The sequence below is a fragment of the Sorex fumeus genome, unplaced genomic scaffold, assembly GCF_029834395.1.
Source record: "Sorex fumeus unplaced genomic scaffold, SorFum_2.1 ptg000097l, whole genome shotgun sequence".
NCBI classification, from domain to species: domain Eukaryota; kingdom Metazoa; phylum Chordata; class Mammalia; order Eulipotyphla; family Soricidae; genus Sorex; species Sorex fumeus.
The window spans coordinates 1,666,243-1,690,572 of record NW_026606154.1 but is presented as its reverse complement, the minus strand read 5'-3'; the positions used below and the strand labels follow the sequence as shown (position 1 = coordinate 1,690,572).

Below are 24,330 nucleotides of genomic sequence, written 5' to 3'. Positions count from 1 at the left end.
CATAGGACCTGCACGTGGTTTGTTTCTCTCTTTTCTCTTTGCCAACCTCCTTTAAAAAAAAAAAATTTAAACAATGACTTTTATTTCTTTAGTCACTGTACATTTTTGTTTTCTTTTTGGTATGGGGCCACCCTTGGCGGGGGTCGGGAGCTGGGGGCCTGCAGGTAAAGCACGTGCTCCAGCCCTTCGAGGTATTGCCCTGGAACCCAACCTCTTATTTATATGTGACCCGTTTGTATTCCAAGTTGTTGTTGTTGTTGTTGTTGTTGTAGCTGTCTGTTCCAGGGCCCGGGACTTACTTGCTTGTAGAACCTCACAGTCCACCTGCTCCCAGGAAAAGACACACAACCCCCCACCACACACACACACACACACACACACACACACAATAAACACATCACCTACTTCTGTGTCTCAGTTCTCTTTCCGAGTCCATTTCCCTCCCTGGTGTCTGCGGATTGGGGGTGAGGTGGGGGCAGGAGGGTGAGCACGGCAAGGCTGGGTTCTGCCTTCCATGTGGGAGCTGACCTCCCCACACTCCCGGACAGTCGGGGTCCCCTACTCGTAGAAAGAGAAACATTTATATGTGCAGTGAGAAAATAAAGGCATTCTAGTCCCGCAACGTGGAGTGTCAGCCTCGCGTCTGTAAAGCTCTGGGTACCGTCCCAGCCCTGTGGAGAAGCAGAAGTTCTACTCTGAAGGAATTGGCTCGCACTTGGCGGGTTTGGAGCCTGTGGGGGACGGCAGCCGGCTGGGAATTCGGGTACGAGTTGTTGTAGGTGATTCCAAATCTGTCAGCAAGCTGGAGACGCAGGCAGGAGTCCTGGGTCACCGTCTCTGACGTGGAATCCCTTCTCCAGGAAACGTCCTAAAACCAACCTCCATCGGATCGGACGAAGGCATTAAGGAAGGTAATCTCCACATTAGACTCTTATAGAAGCTAATCAGAAGCTAATCGTTAATTACAGCCTCTGGGTTGTTGCTGATGTGTCCTAACCCTGTTGGGATAACCTCTTCGCCTTCTTCCCAGCTGCTAAGCCATCTGAAATTCTCTCACCAGTTGCTTTCCTTGGTTTGATGACTGTACCCCGAGCCACCTGTCCCCAGAGAGTGCAGTGTGTGGTAAGGGGCCACCGATGACACAGGGGGCGCAATTGTGAGTGAGTGCTGTGCAGAAAGCAGGAATGTGCTCCCCCCTGTCTTGTTTTTGGTTTTTTTTTTGTTGGTCTGAAGGCCACACCCAGCAATGCTCAAAGCTGACAACTGGCTTACTCTTGGCTCTGCAGTCAGGGATCATCCCGGGCAGACTTGGGTGGGGGGTGGGGGGCACGGGGCATTTGGAATGCTGGGAACCGGGCCTGGGTGGGCCAGATGCAAAACCAGCACCCTACCCGCTGTACTACCACTCTTGGTGCCTCCAGCCCAGTCATCTGGTACTTCATAAAAGCTGTCCCTTTCACCGTATTTCAAAGGGCAGAAAATCGGGGCAGGGAAGCTAAGGGCAGCCCTACTGCAGAAGGAGCTGGTGTGCAAACCTGGGAGGGGAGGACTGCCCCGTCTGCACCACGGTAGAGGGGCTGGAAGGAGCTGAAGGTTCGATGGCATTCCCAACTGCCACCCCACTGCTTGGCAGATAAGAAATAATGGGTTCAGGGGCTGGAGCCGTAGTACAGTGCATAGGGTGTGTTAGCCTTGCAGGCGGCCAACCTGGGTTCGATTCCCAGCTTCCCTTACCGTTCCCCGAGCACCACCAGGAGTAATTCCTGAGTGAAAAGCAAGGAGTAATCCTCTGCTTTTCTTTCTATCAAGTATCTACCTCAGAGGGTTGTTATGTTAATTCAGTGATGTAATTCACACCAAGCATGTAGAACAATGATTGAGATGTAGTAAAAAACCAATAAAATCCTGATGATATAAAAAAAAATTAAGAAAGAAAAGAAAAGCAAGGAGTAAACCCTGTGCATCGCCAGGTGTGACCCAAAAAGAAAAAAATTACTTTTTTGTTTGCGGGGAGGGGGGTGGAGTTGGTGTCTGGAGAGAGCGTGCAGCAGGTGACGTGCTTGCCTTCCATGAGACCAACCTAGGCTTGATCCCCGGCATCCTGTAGGGTCCCCCAGCACCGCCAGGAGTGACCCCTGAGTGCAGAGTCAGGAGTCACCCCTGAGCATCGCCAGGTGTGACCCAAAAGCATAACAGAAAATCGGGTTTTTTTATTTGATTTTTAAATTAAATTTATAAGGATGTTTTACACAGTAAAACTCCTTGCAGGTTAGTAACACGCAGCCCACCCGGGTTCGATTCCCAGCATCCCATATGGCCCCCTGAGCACCGCCAGTAGTAATTCCTGAGTGCAGAGCCAGGAGTAACCAACCCCTGTGCATTGCCGGGTGTGACCCGATAAAGCAAAAATAATAAAAATGATAATAAAATAAAAATAAGAAGAAGAAGAACTGCAGGAGTCAAACTTCTTCTGGTCTTGCTCTGACCAGGAAGTTACTCCCCAGCCCTGATCAGGGGCCCAGCGGTCTCCTTAGCCGTATGGATGTGGGCAGATCGTAACCCTCTTGCCTTTTTTGGTTTCATCTGCAAAATGGGAGGATCAGACTGGAATCGAGTCTCCCGGGTGCTGCCTGGTTAGGAACACTGGGGACAGCTTCTTGGTCTCCCAAGTCGCCTTTGGCAGGTCCAGGGAGCTGGACAGTCCCTGTAGCAAGTCCCAAGGAATGGTCTTCACAGCCAGGGACGGTGGTCACTCCTCTGCTCCCGAAGCGCAGCCCAGGTGCCCACCAGCAGAACACCGTGGGCCCTGCATGACCCCATGATCCACGCCCTGCAATCTTGTTTGTTAGTTTGCTCAGTTTGGGGCCCACATTCAGCAGTGCTCAGAGGCTACTCCTGGCTCTGTGCTCAGAGTCCCTACTTGGCAACGCTCAGGGGACCATATTCAGTGCCAGGGACCAAGTCTGGCCTCTTGTATGCAAAGCATGAGCTATCTCTGCCCCCATGCCACCCCCCTCCACCAACTTCCCTTACAACTCTTTTTTTAACTTTTTTTTTATTAGTGAAACACCATGAGGTACAGTTGTAGACTTACAGATTTTTGTGCTTGGGTATCAATTATACAATGATCAAGCACCCATCCCTCCACCAGTGCCCATCCTCCACCACCACGGGTCCCAGCATCCCTCCCACCCCCCAACCCCCCTGTCCCACCCTGTCTCTGTGGCAGGGCATTCCCCCTTGTTCTCTCTCTCTCTTCTTTTGGGTACTGTGTTTTGCAAGAGAGGCATTGAGTGGCAATCATGTTTGGTCTATAGACTACTTTCAGCATGCTTCTCCCACCCTGGGAGAATCCTCACAACACCCTTTATTTGGTGCTCTCTTCTCTATCTGAGCTTCCTTTTCACCTAGCACGTGTGGCTGGCCTTCAAGTCATGGAGCAAAATTCCTGGTACTAATCTCGGCCATTCCTGGGTGTTAGTCTCCCATTTTGTTGCTTTATACAACTCTTTTTTTTTAACCCGTCCTCAACATAATGGCATATCTTTCCACCTTTTTGGGGGGGGGAATGTCACACCTGACGATGCACAGGGGTGACCCCTGGCTCTGCACTCAGGAATTACTCCTGGCAGTGGTCGGGGGACCATATGGGATGCTGGGAATCGAACTCAGGTCGGCCATGTGCAAGGCAAACGCCCTATCCACTGTGCTATCACTCCAGCCCCTTTTCCACCATTAAAAAAAGAAAAAAATTATATATCCTTATTTTTTTTTTTTTTAGTGAAACACCATGAGGTACAGTTGTAGACCTACAAACTTTCGTGCTTGGGTTTCAGTTATGCAATGATCAAGTACCCATCCCTCCACCAGTGCCCATTCTCCACCACCAATGATCCCAGTAGCCCACCCTACCCCCCCACCCCGCCTTGTGTTTGTGGCAGGGCATTCCCTCTTGCTCTTTCTTTCCTTTGGGGTGTTGTGGTTTGCAATAGAGGTATTGAGTAGCCATCGTGTTCGGTCTATAGCCTACTCTCAGCACGCATCTAGCATCCCAGTTTTTAATGAGGATGCTAAGATTCAGGGAGTCTCGAGGCCGCCGGGTTTCACACCGAGGTATGCCTTTCAAGGGGAGCCACGTGGCCTTGGCACTGTAAATGGCGCACACCCACCTGCACCAAGGCACAGTCGCCCAGGACTTCACTGCGTGCCCCACCCACCCCACACCCCCCTGGCCAACGCCCCAACCTAAACCAGGTCAGTCAGGGGCAGCGGGCAGGTGGCACAGCGCCACCTAGTGATGGTCCTTCCACTCAGATGTGGGGAAGAGGGTTTCTCTGCAGCTTGGGTGGCCTTGGCTGGTGGGGGGGAGGGGCTGAAGTGGTTTCCCTGACAGCCTGGGAGGACTCCCAAGGGTTTTGGGGAGAAGGACTGGGACAGTCGGACTGGAATTGAGTCTCCCAGGTGCTGCCTGACTAGGAACACTGGGGACAGCTTCTTGGTCTCCCAAGTCGCCTTTGGCAGGTCCAGGGAGCTGGACAGTGGACATGACTCTGGATTTCCACCCTTTATCTTTACAAAACCCCTTGACCCGGCAAGGGAAGGTTTCAACACTCAGAGGAGATTTAACCGCGTGCCCACCAGCCTCACAAGCTGATGGAAGGGACATCGATGCCTCTCCCTGGCATGATGACAGCGGCGATAAGATGCAGGAGTTGATAGAGAGGGAACACAAAACACAGCCACTCTCTCGGTAAGTACCACTGCTAGCCTTCTTACAGGGGGAGACCTGGAGGGAGAAACTTCCCCCAGGTGGGAACTTCCACAGAAGTCCCAGGGGGCAGTGTCCACGCTTAGTCACCGCCCTCCTCCTGCCCTGGAATGCCTCCTTGACGGATGCCCACAGAACAGAGTCTCTCCTTCTCCCATGGTAGCAGCCACCCTACCTGGCTCTGCTGTGTGACCTTGGATAAATCGCTTACCCTCTCTGAGCCTCAGTTTCTCTAGCTGCGAAACACAGCGTTTAAACTCGCTACGTTCTGAAGTCCTGAGGTTCCATGGTCTCTGAGTGTGTAACAACACCAACCTCAGCATGTCCCCCTGCCGACAGTTTGAATTTTCCCTGAAATCAGTTTGGAGGTGGAAATAGTCCTCCTCTCACTCTGGGGCGCTTGGATTTTTCGCTTAATTATGATTACTCTCTTTTAGTTAGAGACTTATTATCCCAGCTCATTATGAGTAATTATCCCGTCTGGAGGGGAAGGAGCAACTCTGCTAGTTTCATTTAATGCTTACCTAGTTCACTTAATTAGCAATAAGCCCTGGCAAAGTGATGAGATTTATGGGGTCCTGGCCGGCCAGGGGGGAGGTGGGGTGGCATCGGGAAGTTCTTTAAAAGATAAACAGGTCTCAGGACAGTGGAGGAGGAGAAAGGAAGGAAGCAGGGCTGAGCTGTCCATGCAGAGCCAGGCCAGGGCTGACCAGAGCAAGGCGATGCCAGGGACCAGGAGGACATTTCCATTCTGTTTTAGTTTGGAGGCCACACCCAGACGTTCTCAGGGGTTACTCCTGGCTCTGCACTCAGGGATCACTCTTGGCAGGTCTCAGGGCACCATATGGGATGCCAAGGATCAAACCCGGGTTGGCCACAGGCAAGGCAAGTGCCCTACCCGCTGTACTATCACTCTGGCCCCATAGACTGGGAGGACCTTCTAAGAGTCAGGTGGCACTTGGGAGGCTCCAGCCATGTGCCAGTCTCTGTGTGGACTGGGCAAACCTGTGTCCAGGCCCAAGAGGCTACCAGGACCCCTCGGGCGATGAGACTCTCGGGTGTGTGCCCTGATTTCTGGCAACCTTTGTCCTGATTGATTTGGGGGGGAGCTTGTCTGGCCTTGATGCCACCTGGGGGTTCCTCCTGGTCACCAGGGGAGACTCGGGCTTCTGAGTGGACCCCCAGCTAGAAATCACTGTGGTTGAGTGCCGAGTCTTGCGTGGTTTCTGGTGGTCACAGTCACAGTCCTCCTGTTGTTCATCGATTTGCTCGAGCGGGCCCAGTAACATCTCCTTCGTGAGACTTGTTGTTACTGTGTTTGGCATATTGAATACGTCACGGGTAGCTTGTCAGGCTCTGCCGTGCGGGAAAGATACTCTCGGTAGCTTGCCGAGCTCTCCGAGAGGGGAATCGAACTCGGGTCGGCCATGTTGGCTGTGTGCAAGGCAAACACCCTACCCGCTGTGCTATCGCTCCAGCCCCGTGGTTTCTATTAGTGGCAAACGATGTGGACTTTCCATGATTAGAGGGATATGACGTTTCCACTCCAATACATGTACATGAACTGTCACACACCAGCTCCAGAGGCCAGAGGAAGTGAGGGGAGGCCCTCCAGGCTGGACTAACCAAGTCCTGGGAGGCACAACCTGAACGTAAGTGAGAACCCCTTCCCAGCGCAGCTCAGCTCGGAGACCTCACCTCCGACCCCTTCAATATGACCCTGCCAGCTGGCCCAGGCCCCCAGCCCCTCACGGACCTGCTGCCCTTCCCATGCTCTGTGCCAGCTCCTGGCCCCATTTCTCTAACCCCTCGCTGACCGTACTGCAGGTGAGCTGGGGCCAGTGAACAGGCAGGGCCGGGCAGGCTGATGGCCTTCCCTGGCTGGCCCTGCATCTGTCTCTGGGCTCCTTCCCACCTTAGCGCTGGTGAGGGTGTGTGGGGGGACCGTTCTGAGGCCCACCCGCCTTCTCACACAGGCCTGCCTGGATTCCATCGGGGCGGTCACGTGTCACCTCTCTCAAGGGGCCAGCCAGGGGGACCCTCATGCTTCCACTGACCCTCTGTCCACTACCCCCCAGGATCCAGAATATTCCATCCACATGCAAATATATATCCCAGTTGGGGTGGACATCCAGCCCAGATCTTAGGGCAGCCCCCAAGTCCCCAAGGCTTCTTGCCCCCACCCAGCCAAAACCCAGACACACACACCCCTCCAGGGTCCCAGTAAAAACAAAAAGACCGAAGGTTGGTGGTAGTACAAGATCTATTCTGGGGTTTTATGGGTGCTTCGGGCCCTGGGAGGCCACAGTGGCTCAAGCCAGCCTCTTGCTCACACGCTCGTAGGTCACGCCGCTGATGGTAGAAATCTGAGAGAAACAGCCAGAACGGGAGGTAGAGTTAGGTCTGGGGCCCCGGCTGCCACAGGCACGGCTAGAGGAAGGACGGGCCCGGCCCTGCCCTGGGAGAAGCGAGCCCAGGACCACCTCTCTGGGCTTCACCCTTGGGCCGGGATCCTCAGTTCCAGCGTGGACTCAGCGCCACGAGGGTACCAGCGCGACGTGGCGGTGCCGTGTCCCTTTGTATTGGAGATGCCCTCCCGGCTGGCCCTTCCCATCCCCCTAGGGGTTCAGTGGGGTCCCACAGAGGCCTGCCCAGCTGCCCAGAGGAGCCCAGGTTGGAACCGGCCACATGCTCACCTCCACCAGCTTGCCATCCACGATCTCACAGGTCTGGTGGTAGTTGGGGAAGTCCACAACCACCTTGCCCCCCTCCATCTGCACGGTGGCCTGGAAGAGAGGCGTGACACTGAGCCCCACACCCGGCCAGCGAGAGCAAGTGTGCCTCTGGGGTCTGAGCTTCTGCTCTGCAGTGTAGGGGGGCTACGGGCTGTCATATCCCTCCCTTGGGCCATTTCTACAGGGGAGGGCTGTACAAAGGACCCCCCCAGTCGGGCCTGGAATATATGGGAAACCCCCAAAACCCTCACGTCCCCTTAAGCGAATGGGTTGTCACAAAGGTGACGACCGTTTGTCCCAGGCGTGACTGCAGCATTGCCATAGCACACAGCCCACGTAACCCATCTAGGTAGCAAGCCCTGAGCCCAGTTGCTGTGGCCCAGAAGCCTAAATAAGTAAAGAAATAAATTAATCCAGGGGGTGGAGAGCTAGAACAGAAAGTAGGGAGCTTGCCCTGCATGCAGCCAATCTGGGTTCAATTTCCGGCATCCTGTATGGTCCCCCGAGCCCACTGAGGGGGAACCCCAAGCACTACCAGGAGTAATTCCTTAGTGCAGAGCCAGGAGGAACCCCTGAGCATCTCCAGGTGTTCTGCAGGCAGCCAATCTGGATTCAATCCCCGGCACCCCCCAACACACACACACACACACACACACACACACACACACACACACACACACACATGCAACCTGGGAGACTGCTGCCTGGGCAGGATATCCATGAGTATGAATGTCAGGGCAGCCTGGAGGACAAAGCACCCTCCCGCCCTCCCAGTCAAGCGGGCAGCCACTGGGGACCCCACGTGGGGGGATGTCTGGCGGGACAAACAGCCGCCTTTCTCTTTTATGCTCCCCTGAGACGCTTCGAAATATTTGTCTGGTTTTCTCAGGAGCAGTTCCCAGCTCAGCGCCCGGTGACTGCACCCGGTTAGGTTGCTGGGACCCCCCGGCCTCCTGCACATGCTCCCACTGGGTGAGCCGTCTCTCAGCCCGGAGACTGTGGTATTTAAATTTAGGTGAGTGCAGTTCCGGACCCGAACTATAGCCTGGAGGCCACGTCGGGTGCAGGGCAAGGGAGAAGGCAGGTTTCTGGGACTGGAGCGTGGTCTGTGGGGGAAGGTGGGTGTCCTCCCCTCCCCCTCCTGGAGTGGGCCCAAGTCCAGAGGCCCCATCCAAGAGGGGAGAGTATATGCAGCCCTTCAACTGGCTCCCGGGAGAGGGAGTCTTGGCAGAGAGCACACCTGTGACTGTCTGGATTATTCCTGGCCCGGAGAATTAAAACCTGCCTCACGGCAAAACTGCCCAAGGAGTTGGTCTTGGTGCTGGGTGCCATGCTCAGGGGCATTGCCGAAGAGTGTAGGCGGGGGTGGGGACCAAGGTGGGCAGCGGTCCGGCAGCCTCTTACCTTGAACTTCTTGCCCCCCATGGTCTCCATGTCGCATTCCTTGCCGATGACGAACTTGTTGGTCATGGAGTGGCCACTGGGGTAGTGCTGGGACCAGGTGAAGTTCTGCCCGTCCTGCTGCACCTCCGTGACGATCTTGAAGTTGCGGCCCTTTTCGATGGCCTCACTGGGGAGCCCTAGCCCCCGGGGACAAACAGACCAGTCGTGAGGCTACTCACGAGCCCGTGACTTGGGGGAGAGGTCCCTCTCCCCACACAGCTGGCCTCGCGTGACCAGTTCTCATTCCCATCCTGCCAGAGGCTGTGTGGCTCAGGCCCCCCATACCAGTCCCCCACCGAGCCACAAGTTTTCAACCACAAAATGGGACGGCAAGGAGCAATGAGCCTTGGTCTGTTGGTCTGCTTGTCCTAGGTACCCGGATTCTATTCAAGTCATTGGGTCTCCGGGGGTTGGAACAATAGTACAGCAGGTAGGGCGCTTGCCTTGCACATGGCCGGTCCCCCGAGCCCATCAGGGGGACCCCTGAACACAGAGCCAGGAGTAAGTCCTGAGCACGGCCGGTGTAGCCAAAAGAAAAATGAAACAGTTGGATAGATAGTACAGTGGATAGGGCACTTGCCCTGCATTCAGTCAACCTGGATTCAATCACAGAAACCCCAAATGGTCCTCTGAGTTCCACCATGGGTGATTACGGAATTCAGAGCCAGTGTAAGCCCTGAGCACAGCCGCTATGGCCCAGAAACCTAAATAAGTAAATTAATATACTAATCCAGGGGTTAGAGAGCTACAATAGTTGGTAGGGAGCTTGCCTTGCATGTAGCCAATCTGGGTTCAATCCCTGGCATCCAATATGGTCCCCTGAACCCACCAAGGGGGATCCCCAAGCACCACCAGGAGTAATTCATCAGTGCAGAGCCAGGAGTAACCCCTGAGCATCTCCAGATGTGCCCCCCCCCCCGCCCACCACCACACATTCACACACAAAAACCCAAACCAGTGAATGAATGAATCATATCTCCACTTGACTAGAGCTGTGTGATCTTCGACTCCTAGCACAACCTCTCTGGGCCTCAAGTTTCCCATCAGTGAGTGGAACTGCTCTAAGTGTTTTGAAGGCCAGGAGCCGGGCCAGAGTACAGCAGGGAGGGTGTTTGTCTGGCACACGGGTTCAATTCCTGACATCCCGTAGGGTCCCCCGAGCACCGCCAGGCCAGGAGTAATTCCTGAGTGCAGAGTCAGGAGTAACCCCTGAGCATTGCCGGGAATGACCCAAAAAGCCGCAAAAAATAAATAAAAGGCAAAGTCAAGCACCTGGTGTTTCTCGACCTTGTCCATAGTCTGGACAAAGTAGGTACCACACAAATAGGTGAAACCCCCTGGAGCTGGGGGTCCTAGTCCCCGGTTGCTATCGCAGAGCCCTGGAGGTCAGTGCTCACTCACCCAGACGCTTCATGAACTCATCATAGTTCTTCTCGCTCTCGATCTCGTACTTGCCAGTGAAGGCCATGGTGCCGGAGACCAGGACAAGGCAGGCTGAGGCGGGCAGGAGTGAGTGCAGAGGTGCCCGGTGGCGGCCCCGCTTATAAACAATCCAGACACACAGCCCCCAAGTCACCCCACCGCGGGCCAACGCCCAGAAGAGGAAGCCTTTGCCAGTTTATGATATGGGCAGGACCCGCGGGGCACAGGCTGAGGTCGTTCACCCTGGGGGAATCTGGCTGCCATCCCAGCCCAGCGCCAGGCCTGCAGAGGGGGTGTGGGGCCACCAACTCGACCCTCCCAGCCTCCATCAGGGCTCTCTGCCCCAGCCATCCACTCCAGCAAAGTGCGTCCAGCTGGCTAAGAGACGCAGCTCGGGCAGCAAGGACCCCAGAGGAAGCACAGGCTCACTCCCTCAAGTTCATGCCTCTCTCTCTCTCTCTCTCTCTCTCTCTATATATATATATATATATATATATATATATATTTTTTTTTTTTTTTTTTTTTTTTTTTTTTTTTTACTTTTTGGGTCATACCAGGCAAGGCTCAGGACTGACTCCTATCTCTGCCCACAGGAATTATCCCTCACAGTGCTCAGGGGACCATATGGGATGACGGAGGTCAAACCTAGGTCGGTCATGTGCAAGGCAAATGTCCTCCCCGCCGTATGATCACTCCGGCTCCAGAATCTAAAATTTTTATATCACTCACTCTCCTTCCTTCCTGGGGGAGGGAGAGTATGGCTAATAGCAGCGTGCATCTCTGCCTAGAGGCGCTAGCCTACATGAGAATTTCCCCTTGTTAGTCTTCAGGGTGGTGGGATAACAGTGATACCATGGCCAACATTTATTCTTTTTAATGCATTGGACCTGCTGCTGGTGAGTGGGTCTTTTACACGGATCATCTCACTTTTTGTCTGTTTTTCTTTTTAGTTTGATTTTTGGCCCACACCCAGTGGTGCTCCAGGCCTATCCCGCACTCTGTACTCAGGGGTAGCTGCTCCCTGTGGTACTGGAGGTACCATGTAGTGCTGAAGAATGAACCCAAGTGGGCCGACATGCAAAGCATGCCCTCAGCCCGTTGAGATAGCACCCAGACTCTGGATTATCTCACTTCATCATCAGATCTACTCCAGCAAGTATAGTTGTCTCAGTTGGCCAAGGAGGATGCAGAGGTTCAGAGAAGGTAAGTAGAGGCTAGAGAGATAGCGCTTGCCTTGCCCACACCTGACCCTGGTTCAATCCCCAGGATTCCCTATGGTCCCCCGAGCCTACCAAGAGTAATCCCGGAGTCAAGAGTAAGACCTGAACTCTGCTGGGTGTGCCCCCCACCACACACACACACACACACACACACACACACACACACACACACACTTGCAAACAAACAAACAGAAAAGCAAACCAGACAAGGTAACTTACCCAAACTCAGATGCAGTGTGCCATAGATATATTTGCTACTAAAAGCTTTCAACATCATTTAAGGACATTTTTTAAAAATCCTTTCTAGGGGCTGGAGTGATAACACAGAGGGTAGGGCGTTTGCCTGGCACGCAGCCGACCCGGGTTCGATCCCCAGCATCCCATAGGGTCCCTTGAGCACTGCCAGGAGTAATTCCTGAGTGCAGAGCCAGGAGTAACCCCTGTGTATCGCTGGGTGTGACTCAAAGGGCACTGTAGTGCTCACGTCGGCAGCACATATACTAAACATATACTAAAATTGGAACAATACAGAGAAGATTGGCATGGCCCCTGCACAAGGATGACATGCAAATTCTTGAAGCATTCCGTATTTTTTTTTTTTAAAAGTCACTGTAGCACTGTAGCACTGTCCTTCCATTGCTCATCGATTTGCTCGAGCGGGCCCAGTAACATCTCCATTGTGAGATTTGTTGTTTCTGTTTTTGGCATATCAAATACGTCTCGGGGAGCTTACCAGGCTTTGCCATGCGGGCAAGATACTCTTGGTAGCTTGCCGGGCTCTCCGAGAGGGGTGGAGGAATCAAACCCGGCAAAAAATAAAATTAGAAATCCGTCCTAATGGGTTAAGGAGTTGACCTTGCTTTCCCCCGTGCCACATGCAGTTCCCTGAGCACCTTCAAGAATGATTCCTGAACACAGAGTGTAGAGCCAGGAATAACCCCTGAGCATCACCAAGTATGGCCCAAGAGACAAACAAACAAACAAAAGATACGTATGGTCACCATGTAAATGCAATAGTATATATCTATTTTTCTTGGCTTGGCATTCGTCTATAAACACAGTCCCACATTTTAACAAACCACCACATTAGTTGCTGCAAATTGCTGCTTACTCTGGGACTTCTAAGGAAATTCCAGCTTACCTCATTAAATGAACTTCTTTCTAGAGTTTAAAGTATCTCCTTGAGCGGAAACACAAAGTGAAGGTATCTAGAACATATAGTCCTTAAGATACATGTTTTTATAAATATTCTACAAATGTAGCTTCTGTGAACTTTTCCCTTTTGAAATCTCTGAATGTTTTTCCCAACTGAATTAAAAAAAAAAAAAGTAGTTCTGAAGTTTTCCAAAAAAAAAAAAAAAAGATACATACTTGCCGAGTTGGAAGTTCTACACCCAGACAGCCTAGGTACCAAATTGCTCAGAACTCAGTATTGAGAAATCTTTGTTACTTTCCTCAGATGGCCTTTCCCCCGGCCTCACATATTGTGCCATCATTTTTACCCAAGAGGTAAAAATCCACCTCTTGGGCCAGGAAGATAGTACAGCGGGTAGGGCGTTTGCCTTGCACTTGGCCGACGCGGGTTTGATCCCCAGCATTCCAAATTACCCTGAGCACCGCCAGGAGTAATTCCTGAGTGCAGAGCCAGGAGTCACCTCTATGCATCGCCAGGTGTGATTCAAAAAAGCAAAAAAATAAATAAAAATTTAAAAAAAATAAGAATCTTAGGGACTGGAGCAATAGTGCAGGGTAGTCTTGCATGCAGTCGACCCGGGTTCGATCCCTGGCACCCCATGTGGCCCCTGAGTCCTGCCAGGAATCACCCAGGCTCACTGCTGAGTGTGGCCCAAAAACCAAAATAAAAGATAAAAGCTCAAATCTGGGCAAGCAGCAAATGCTTCTTCCTCCCACCTCTTTGTTTCCTCTCTAATCACCTCCACGGTTCCCCTGGTGCACACAGACCTCTTCGCGCTTATCTTTTTGTTGCTGTTCTTTCTAACGAAAATGAAAACTCAGGGGTAGTTTTGGATTGGTCTTTTTGACCTCTCGGCAGCATTCGCTATGGAAAAGGGTTTCCAGGTGGGTGCAGTCACTCTGTCACCCTGTCCGGGCACGGGAGCCACAGAGTTTCTGGTAAACCTCAGAAAAATGATTTCGCGGCAATAATTAGGACATCAGTTCTATCCAAGGTGACAGCAGAAGGGCCGGGAGGGGTGGGTATTTCTCTGAAGAGACTTAGAGGTGCAGGAGATGGAGTCCCGGGGTCACTAATCGTGGGGGAAGTGGCCGCTGTGGAATTTCACCTTCCTGCCTTCTTGCATCCGTCTTTCCAAATTCAAATTGTCCTTCCAGTGAATTCTGTAAATTAACTTCTCCAGGGAACCCAATAATTCCAACCTGTAGGGTTACCCCTTTTAGGACACCCCACTGTGCAGAGCCTCTGCTTGTAATGGCCAGAGGAAAGGGGGTGGGGGTGGGGTATGGTTAATAGCCCCATGACCTGATTTTCCTGTGTTAGTGCTGAGGTTTGCAAATCACCCTGTGTCTGTCCTCAAATCTCAGAGGAGACCCAGGTGGATAAATAGGCAGTCACAACATGGAGTAACTCTGGGAGCAGACCCCCGATGTTCCCTAAGGGTCCAGCTAATCAGGGAAGGGTCAAACCCAGAGTCTCACATATGCATGGCAAATGCTCTAGCCCTGAGCTGAACACCCAGCCCTTAACTTAGCGCTGTAGCACTCTCCTCCCGTTTGTTCATCAATTTGCTCGAGCGGGCACCAGTAACGTCTCCACTGTGAGACTTGATGTTAGTGTTTTTGGCATATCAAATATGCCACAGGGAGCTTGCCAGGCTCTGCCGTGCGGGTGGGATACTCTCGGTAGCTTGCCAGGCTCCCCTAGAGGGATGGAGGAATCGAACCCTGGTCGGCCGCATGCGAGGCAGTTGCCCTTCCCGCTGTGCTATCACTCCAGGCCCTTAACTTACTCATTCGTAACTCTGGGCTGGGCCAGAGCCATAGAACAGCCTTGCATGCAGCTGACCCCGGTTCCATCCCCGGCATCCCATATGGTCTCCCAGGCAACCGCCAGCTATGATTCTTGATTGCAGAGCCAGGAATAGCCCCCATCACACCTGGGTGTGGCGCCAAAAGGAGAACAGCAAAACAAAAGAACCGTGGGGCTGGAGAGAGTACAGCCGGTAGGGTGCTTGCCTTATCCCTGCTCCTCATGTGGCCCCCTGGACCCTGCAGGCCCCACTAAGCTGGCAGCATGTGCCATCCCCAACACTATATCCCAGGAATTGTTGCTGTTATGGTTTTAGGTTTTTGAAGTCGAAGCCGGGGTGGAGCGATGACACAGCGGGTAGGGCGTTTACCTTGCACAGGGCCAACCTGGCCGACCCAGGTTCGATTCCTCCGCCCCTCTCAGGGAGCCCGGGAAGCTACCGAGAGTATCTCGCCCACATGGTGATCACGACGATCACGACCATCCTGTTATTCGTCGATTGCCTCAAGCAGGCCCCAGTAACATCTCCTTCATCCTAGCCATGAGATTTTTTAAAAAGTGCCATATTCAAGGCTCTTCCAGGGTTAGGAGAATGAGACCCTTCATTGTGACTGGTATTTGGCATATTGGGTACGCCATGGAGAGTTTGCCAGACTCTGCCGTGTGGGCAGGTTACATTCGGTAGCCTGCCAGTTTGTCCAAAGTAGGAATGAGATTCGCAGCCGCGCGGTTCTGGGAGCTGAGTTTTATAGTCTGAGTTTTGGCCGTTGATAGGATTACACTGCGCCAGGGGGCCAGTTGGTGGGTGTGACCCCTGCCTACTGGGATTTGGAGGATCTGGGTGGAGGATGCTCAGCCCCGATCCAAGCAGGCTTGGAGATCTCAGCCCCGGGACCCGCATGCCTTTGTTCCTCTGCCGGTACCTTCATGTGTGCGGAGAGTGGTCTCAGCATGATGGTGGCTGGTTCTGGAGGTCTTTGGCTGCCGGAGCCCTGGTTGGGGCGGGGAGGGAAACTCAACCCGCTCCCCTCCAAGGGGCCCCGGTGAGGACAGCCAGGCGCAGGGGCAGGAGCCTCCTGCCCCCGCCCGCATGGCAAAGCCTGGCAAGCTCCCCGTGGCGTATTCGATATGCCAAACACAGTAATAGGTGTCACAATGGAGACATTACTGGGCCCGCTCATGCAAATCAATGAACAACGGGAGGACAGTGACAGTGACAGTGACAAAAGTAGAAGCCACCGCCAGAAGTGCTGAGGGGCTTTGTGCCTGGTGGTGCTCAGCGAACCATGCAGTGCCCGGGCTGGACCCCAGCCTCCCCCCTGCAGGACCTGTGCTCTTGACTCCACACAGTGCCGTGTCCCTGGCTCTCCAGACTTCGGGCAGAGGTCGATGAGGGCTTGTGGCCAAGTGCTGAGCTCAGAAGCCGGGGGGCCAGGTGTTCACGGCATGGCACTGCTCCCTTCCTACCTGCCTATTATTTTGAATTTCTCTCTCGGTTGTTGTTGTTGCATGAATATAACCAGGTTGTCATTTATCTCCCAGGTCCAGTCACATCCCTCCAAGGAGAGAGGCTGCATTTTGCACTTCCAGGAGCTGCATACCTGGCAGGCACCACAAGACCACGGATTTTTATTTGATTTGTTAGTGTCAGTCAGACAGTGAAGCTGTGTTCATCAGAGCGTGGGCTTGGTGGCAGGCTGCTGAGGGGGTGAGGGGACAGCTTCTGGGCCAGAGCTGGAAGGGTGCTTGCCTTGCATGCAGCAGGCCAGGACTGGATCTCTGACATCCAGTACAGTTCATCCCCCCCTCCCCCCCCCCGCCCCAAGTACCACCAGGTGTGATCCTGGAGTGCAGAGGTAGGAATGAACCCTGAACACAGCCAGGTGTGACCCCCGAACAAAACAAAACAAAAAATTGGGGGGCCAGAGAAATAGCACAGCAGGTCGGGCATTTGCCTTGCACACAGAAAAACCCAGGTTTGGTTCGCAGCATCCCATATGGTCCCCCAAGCACTGCCAGGAGTAATCCCTGAGTGCTGGAGTAACCCCTGAGTATCACCGGGTATGACCCAAAAAGCCAAGGAGGCATCTAAAAAAGGGGAACTAAATAGGTCCCAGCAGTTCTAACCTGGTGACTCTGGGTGGGGCCCTGAGACTGGCATTTGACAGGCCCCCCTGCAGGGGTCGCAGAGGGTCTGTGGCAGGAGCAGAGGGATGGGCCAGGTGGGTTCCCCGGGGGGCCTCTCCTCCCATCCCAGTGATGCCCTCTGCATAGCCAGGACCGATTTCTCCTTGAGCAAACCCCCTCCGAGGTCAGTGGGAAGGACCTTGGCACAGCAAGGCCTGACTCAGCCATGCCCTGTCCCCTCTCTGGAGCCTGAGCCTGTAGCCTGCCTCCCGCCCACACCCCTCTCTTCCTTTCTTCCACTGGCATTGCATGTTCCCTCCCTAGGAACTTTCCAGAAAGGGTAAATGAACTCAAACGGCTCATGTATTACTGTATTACTGTATTACTGTGAGGTTTTATGGGGCAATTTACTCGGCAGAGCGACCCTAGTGGAGATAAGGAAGAGCCCGGAAGCTGATCCACCCGGACCACCCCAGCCTCCCACCTGGACTCTGGCTCCTGCCCCAATCATCCGGGGAAATTCTGAGAAGCAGCACAGGGTCAGCGAGGGCCAGTGGCACCGGCCTCCTCCCCTCCTCCCCCGGGCCCTGCTTCCACTGGTGCCTGATGTGCCTCCCCAGAGAACAGAGTCTCTTCTCCCTGCCCATTCATTCATTCATTCATTCATTTTCCCCTTCACTTTCCTTAGCCGATCTGCACACATGCCCAGTCTCAGTGCTCACACATCTGGCTGTGGTGCTTGAGGTGGGTTGCACAGCCAGCCAGGTCCTGCTCACCCAGCACAGTGCTCGCCCAGCGGGCATGCTCCTCTCATGCTGACGCTTGCACGTTGTCAGCCTCCGCACTCCTGGAGCACGGGCACCCTTCCCTGGCTAAGCTGCTCCAACAGTCTTCTTCACAGCAGAGCCCGGGGGGGGGGGGGGGGGGGCGGGGCTGCACCTTGGTAGGGGTGCTCACATACCCCTGGTTTGATTCACGGCACCACGTATGACCCCCTGAGCACTGCTAAGAGAGATCCCTGAACACTGAGTCAGGAGTAAGCCTTGAGCACCACCAGGTGTGGCCATAAAAAAGTAGGAAAGGGGCTGGAGTGATAGCACAGTGGGTAAGGCATTTGCCTTGCACGCGGCCGACCCGGGTTCAATTCCCAGCATCCCATACGGTCCCCCGAGCACTGCCAGGAGTAATTCCTGAGTGCATGAGCCAGGAGTAACCTTTGTGCATCACTGGGTGTGACCCAAAAAGCAAAAATAAATAAATAAATAAATAAATAGTGGGAAAGAAAGAAAAGGTATAAGGGGAAATGATGCAGACAGGTAATACCTATCTGCTCTGTGATTCCCCAGGACAGGAAAAGAAGACTCCACTCCCCACTTGAAGAAGGCCAACTCCAAGAGGCAGAAGGAAGAAGCTGAAAGGTGAGTCCCAAACTGTCCAGCAACCTTCCTCTCCACATGGGCCCAGCAGAGAATTCTACTCTGGGCCCTGGCCACCTTGCCCCAGATCCTCCTGCAGGCGGCCACCCCGTGGCCATGGCCAGCAGGCTGAGTGGGAGGCGTTTCTGCCCGCGGTCCCGGGAATCATTCCTAATGAATCTCTAATGAACTGGTTTGCTGCTAATGCGCTGTGTAATTCCGCAGGACTCTCACAATAATTTAGCCATAATAAGTCTCCAGTTATTGGGATCTACTATTGCTCTCAGCTCATAACCAGGAGGAAAGTCATTATCGGGAGCAGGCACTTAGATTATGAGATGAATTGGATATTAAGAGCCTGCAGGAAGGGGCTGGAGAGAGGACAGAGGTTTAGGGTCTTGCTTTGCAAAGACGCCTCCAGCTCCATCCCTGGGATCACATATGGTTGCTGAGCACTGCCAGGAGTAATCCTTCAGAGTAGCCCATCTTGTGGCCCAAACGCCGAAAATTTTTTTAAATTATTATTATTATATATATATATATATTTTTTTTTAGTTTTGGGGCCATACCCAGAGATGTTCTGGGACTACTCCTGGCTCTACATTCAGGAGAAATTACTCCCAGCGGTACTAAGAGCACCATATGGGATGCCAGGAATCGAACCCAGCTCAGCCTCATGCAAGGCAACACCCTACGTTCTGTACTAGCTCTCCAGCCCCCATTTTTTCTTTTTTAATTTCTGATTTTCATCAGCGAGACCAGGAAGCAGTCACCCTGATGTGGTTCTCCTGGGGATCAGCCACGCAGTTCTGTGAGCCGACATAGCAGTGGTCTCCCTCACTGCGTGGTGTTCTGGTGGGTCAGAGCTGTCCATCCAGGCTTGCCTGCTGGGCTATGAGGACCTTCAGAGGTGGCCCCTCATCGGAGGCTACCGGGATGGATTCCTTTCATCTGAGAGCAGCGGAGGTTGAAAGGCGACCAAAGGTGACCGCCCCAACCACGCCTGGGGCTCAGGAAGTAATCACAGATCGTTTATCTCATCTTGATGATCAAGGATGCCATCTCTGTCATCCAGCTTTTGGCAGATAAGAAGGTTGAGGTTCACAGAGGGAGGTGGCATGCCTAAGGTCACTGGCTTCCAGGATCCAGCCCCCAGGGTCTGCCTTCTCTGCTAACCTCTCTCTTCCCTCCAGACCGTGGACTTACCATGCCACCTAGATCTGCAGCAAGTGAGGGAGAGCTTTACTGTTCATGAGTTTGGTTCAGCACACAACACCCTGGGAAAAACATCCCTGACCCCCCAAGCACCCAGGCCCATGTTCATTTAATGACGTCCGTCCTTCCTGTCTCTCCCTAAACGCACCGTTTTTCCCCCCACTCTCTTCAAAACAACTATATATTTTGACTAAACTATGAGTTACAATTTTTTTCCATACCAATATAAAATTTTTTATTAGGAGACTAAAAATAGGGCGGAAAGGATCTGACAGATATAGAGCTTCATACTAATTTCACACATTTTCTGTAAATATGGAACTATTCTATAATCAAAAATAAGCTAACATAGCAAGTGGAAATTACTATGTACTTGATACTGTCAAAGAGTGAGTTAAAATCATGATTAAAATAATCTGAACAAGGGGCTGGAGCAATAGCACAGCGGGTAGGGCATTTGCCTTGCACGCAGCCAACCCGGGTTTGATTCCCAGCATCCCACATGGTCCCCCGAGCACCGCCAGGAGTGATTCCTGAGTGCAAAGCCAGGAGTAACCGCTGAGCATCGCTGGGTATGACCCAAAAAGCAAATAAATAAATAAATAAATAAAATAATCTGAACAAATTTAAAAAAAAGTTCTGTTTGTAATAATGCCCAAGCTTGGGGCTGGAGAGATGGCACAGCGGGTAGGGCGTTTGCCTTGCACAGGACCGACCCGGGTTCGATTCCCAGCATCCCATATGGTCCCCTGAGCACCGCCAGGAGTAACTCCTGAGTGCAGAGCCAGGAGTAACCCCTGTGCATCGCCAGGTGTAACCCAAAAAGCAAAAAAAAAAAAAAAAAAAAAAAAAAAAGCCCAAGCTTTTCTTTTTTCTTTTTTTTTTATCTATTTTTTTTTTATGAATCACCGTGAGGTACAGTTACAGATTTGCAAATTTTTGTGCTTACATTTCATACAATGTTCGATAAAAATAATAAATAATGTAAGGGTTGAACCCGTGTACAAAGCAAGTGCTCTACCACTGAGTCACATCCCTGCCATTCTTTTTCTAGTGTGAAGTGATTTTTTTCCTGGGGGTACTGGGCGTGGTCCATAAAGTATAATGTTTTGTTTGTGGGTTTTGAGTCAGGAGTTTGGCCTGATGAGTTTCTTTGACAGAGGAAGAGGAAGCAAAGCCAGTGACAGGCAGGTCAAGTGGACAGATAGCCCAGTGGTTCTTGCCTTTCTCCAGATTTACGCTCGGCTACAAACTCATTATCACTGGACCCCCTAATACACACACACACACACACACACACACACACACATGCACGCACACATGCGCACACACAGACACACACATGCACTCGCATGCTAGCACGCACACACGCACGCACACGTCCGCGTGCGCAAGGGAGCACCATGTAAGGAAGAAGTTTGAGCTGCCTGTCAGCCCCCTGGGTAGCTCCTGGGACCCTCCCGCTCAGCCCCAACATTGTGAACCTGCTGCGGGTGACATAAAATGGAGAGAAAAAGGTGGCAGCCTCGAGAAGGGCACCCACCACCTCTCTCTCGGTCTCCCTCACATCCCTCGGGTGTGCCTGGGAAACCCAGGACTGCTCCCCGTCTGCGATGAGCACCTGACGTCTCAGCAGCTTGCACCCGGGTCAGCCGTGCCCGCGCCGTCCGCCGGCTGCTACCCCTCCAGCCCCGAACACCGTGTTTCTGCTTGCTCCTCAGGAACCACCTCTGTTGGGAGTCAGGGGCAAGCGTCAGCCGGTGGTGCAGTCACTCTCATACTGCAGAGCAAGTTTTTGAGACACTTCCCCCCCCCAACCCGCCCACTCCTCTTTTATCAAAACCTTGAGCAAGGCCACCCCATCCCCACAGGCACTGTAGCTCACTCAAGACAAAATGGTTCCAGCCAGACCTACAGCTTCAGGACTGTGCAGCCGACTCTGAGTTGTCCTAAGGTGACCTAACAACCTGTCCCCTGAGAGACACACACACACACACACACACACACACACACACACACACACACACACACAAAGTCCCTGCATGTTGAGAAAACCATTTCCGAACATGACGTGAACAGCATCAGGGCTATGAGCGCAGGAGAACGCCCCGTTCCCGGCTGAGGCCGCCATCCCAGCCCCAGCTTTCCCAGTTCTCAGTCCCTCTCTTTTTCGAGTGTGGTGTCATTAATCATGTCGCCATTAATCCATCACCCCGTACAGAGCACGTCGAGGGCCTGGACCCAGTCACCTCCCAATGTCACCTTAACCACAGATGCTCAAGAGGAGGGGAGCAGGGCTCGTCCGCGGTGGGAAGAAGGAAACACGCAGACGTCTCTGGAAATGGCCCGCCAGAGCCAAGTATGTGCTGACCAGGAGAGAGAGAGAGGGAGGGAGGGAGAGAGAGAGAAAGGGAGGGGAGAGAGAGAGAGGGAGAGAGAGAGAGAGAGAGGAAGAGAGAGGGAGAGGGAGAGAGAATGTCTGAGTGTATGTGTGTGGGGGTTGCTTTGTGTGGTCGTGTGCAAGTGCAGAGTGTGTGTGTGTGTATGTGCCTGTGTTGAGTATAGGGGGGTTGCTTTGTGTGGTCATGTGCAAGTGCAGATGTGTGTGTGTGTGTGTTGAGTGTGGGGGGGGTTGCTTTTGTGTGGTCATGTGCAAGTGCAGAGTGTGTTTGTGTGTGTGTGTGTGTCGGTCTGAGTGTGTGTGTGTTGGGGGCGGGGGTTGCTTTGTGTGGTCATGTGCAAGTGCAGAGTGTGTGTGTGTGTGCCTGTGTTGAGTGTGGGGGAGTTGCTTTGTGTGGTTATGTGCAAGTGCAGATGTGTGTGTGTGTTGAGTGTGGGGAGGTTGTTTTTGTGTGGTCATGTGCTAGTGCAGAGTGTGTTTGCATGTGTGTCTGAGTGTGTGTGTGTTGGAGGCGGGGGTTGCTTTATGTGGTCATGTGCAAGTGCAGAGTGTGTGTGTGTGTGCGCGCGCGCCTGTGTTGAGTGTGGGGGGGTTGCTTTGTGTGCTCGTGTGCGTGCAAAGAGGAGGACAGAAGAGAAGCCTGCCTGGACATAGGGGAAGCAGAGTGGCTGCCACCTGCGGGGAAGGGCAGTGGTGTCACTGACCTAGGACCTTCCAGGGCAGCATGCTGAGCGGGCGAGCCCTGGCCAAGGTCACAGACCCAATGCCTGCCTGTCCCCACCCACCCTCACCGCTGTTTGCCATTCTGAAAGTCTGGGGCTTTCCCCCCGGGGCGCCGCTGGCCCCAGAACCCCGTCACGGGGGGGGGGGGGGGGGGGGGGGAAGCGTTGCCGTCAGACACACACACACACACACACACACACACCATGGAGCACCACAAGACAGGGGCCGGAGCACAGGAAGTGGAGCTGGAGGCCTCCACCTGAGCCTGGCCCCAGATCTCAGCTTCTCTTTCCTCCTTCCCAGCTAGGGTTCCAGGGAGGTGGGGGGTGGGGGCGGGTCAGGGAGAACGTCCTCTGGCCTCTCAGCAGACTTCCTCTCCGAGGCAAGGACTCGAAGCAAAAGACCCCAGGAGAGGGATGGAGGCTGACCTCCCCGTGGCCACGGCCTCTGTGGGGCCAGAGTGGGATTCAGAGTCTCCATCACAGAGATAGGCACACTGAAGCACGGATTGTGGTGAGCGCCTCTCCCCATGAGGGTTCAGGGGCCCACGGGAGGCACAGCACTGCATTCCCCGCAGGGGCTCCCTCGGGTGAACCCCAAAGCCAGGCTCCTCCTGAGACTCCTGACTCCCTTCCACCCCCACACACTCTCAGCCACATCGCCCTCGCAGCCCTGAAAGGTGCAGGTTCCAGCTGTGTTTCACAGCAGGGACAGGTGATGTCACATCCTCATGTTAATGTCGTAAAGTGGAGCCAGAGTCAGCCCTGAGCTGCCAGGTGTAGCCCCCAAACTAGCAAACAAACATCACCACCACTACCACCATCCCCCAAAAATAAATAATCCTTTGAGTTGGAGAAATAGCTCCGGGGACTGAGTGTGTGTTTTGGGTCTGCCAAAACATGGTCCCCCCCAAGCTCTGCCAGGAGCAACTCCCAAGCAGAATAGCCTCTGGATAATTGGCCGGGTGGCCTCAAACCCAAAAACCCTGAAATAAGAGTAGGAAGTATTTACAGATGAATACACAGAGAAGGGTTTGCAGATGAAGTAATGAGAGGCCCGGGGATTATTTCAAAATAATTGGGGAGAGATGCCAGGAGATAAGGCAGAGGTGACTTGGCCGACTTGGCGTGCGAGCCCAGCGCCACAGCATCCCTGGGCTGCAGGACACACAGTGTCCTCCCATTGTGACCCGAGACACCTTGCACGTGCCTCAGCTGCCCTGTTGGCACCTCACCGGGTCCACCTGCTGTCCCAGCACTGGCTCTCGCAGTATGGCCCCTGGCACCACCCGATATGGCCCAGAAATCACAAACAAAGACAAAACCCAAAAAAGTGTATGGTGCCAGCAGAGAGTACATGCCTGGTATTTGCCCAACCCGGGTTCTGGGCAGCCTTGGAGGCCCCCCCCCCAGTATTGCTGGGGTGGCACTGCAGGGCCCAAGCAGCATTGCATCCTCAGACCCTTTAGCTGAACCCACGGCCTTGTTAGGCAAGAAATACAGGTGGGGCTCCCGATTTCCTGAGCACCATTTGGGAGCTCCCCTTAAAAAAAAAATAGACTGGAAGTGCGGCTAAAGAGATAGTACAGTGGGTAGGGTGCTTGCCTTGCATGCTCAGGGCCTGGTTCCATCCCTGGCATCCCATAGGGTCCCCTGAGCACCAGCAGGAGTAATTCCTGAGTGCAGAGCCAGGAGTAACCCCTGAGCACTGCTGGGTTGCCCTCCCCCCACACACACACATCAAAAAAATTGATCAGGAGTGGGGCATGGAAAGGGGTCAGTTGGGTCTCACTTCACTGAACGGGGAATGGTGTGAGGAGTTAGTTCCTTCTCCTCTTCCTCTACCTGAGTGAGC

General features: G+C 53.5%; 1 protein-coding gene and 1 non-coding gene across 2 annotated transcripts; one reads left to right on the top strand and one right to left on the bottom strand.

Annotated features, from left to right (window-relative positions):
• Positions 1–7,080: 7,080 nt before the first annotated feature.
• Positions 7,081–10,420, bottom strand: FABP6 (fatty acid binding protein 6). Its single transcript, XM_056133121.1, has 4 exons — positions 10,348–10,420; positions 8,908–9,083; positions 7,465–7,554; positions 7,081–7,134 (listed from the first exon to the last, which is right to left on the bottom strand). Exons 1-4 carry the CDS (start codon positions 10,412–10,414, stop codon positions 7,081–7,083), a joined length of 387 nt encoding a protein of 128 aa, XP_055989096.1. The 5' UTR covers positions 10,415–10,420.
• A 1,659-nt stretch (positions 10,421–12,079) lies between these two features.
• On the top strand, positions 12,080–12,182 carry LOC130041101 (U6 spliceosomal RNA). The gene has a single exon (XR_008795052.1). It is a non-coding gene; the product is annotated as a U6 spliceosomal RNA (small nuclear RNA).
• The last annotated feature ends 12,148 nt before the right edge of the window (positions 12,183–24,330 follow it).

Coding starts and splice junctions, on each gene's coding strand:
- FABP6 (XM_056133121.1), bottom strand. CDS start 10,414: ATGGCCTTCACTGGCAAGTACGAGATCGAGAGCGAGAAGAACTATGAT. Junction 9,084..10,347: donor TGAGTTCATGAAGCGTCTGG/GTGAGTGAGCAC, acceptor CCCGGGGGCTAG/GGCTCCCCAGTGAGGCCATC. Junction 7,135..7,464: donor TGGATGGCAAGCTGGTGGAG/GTGAGCATGTGG, acceptor TGTTTCTCTCAG/ATTTCTACCATCAGCGGCGT.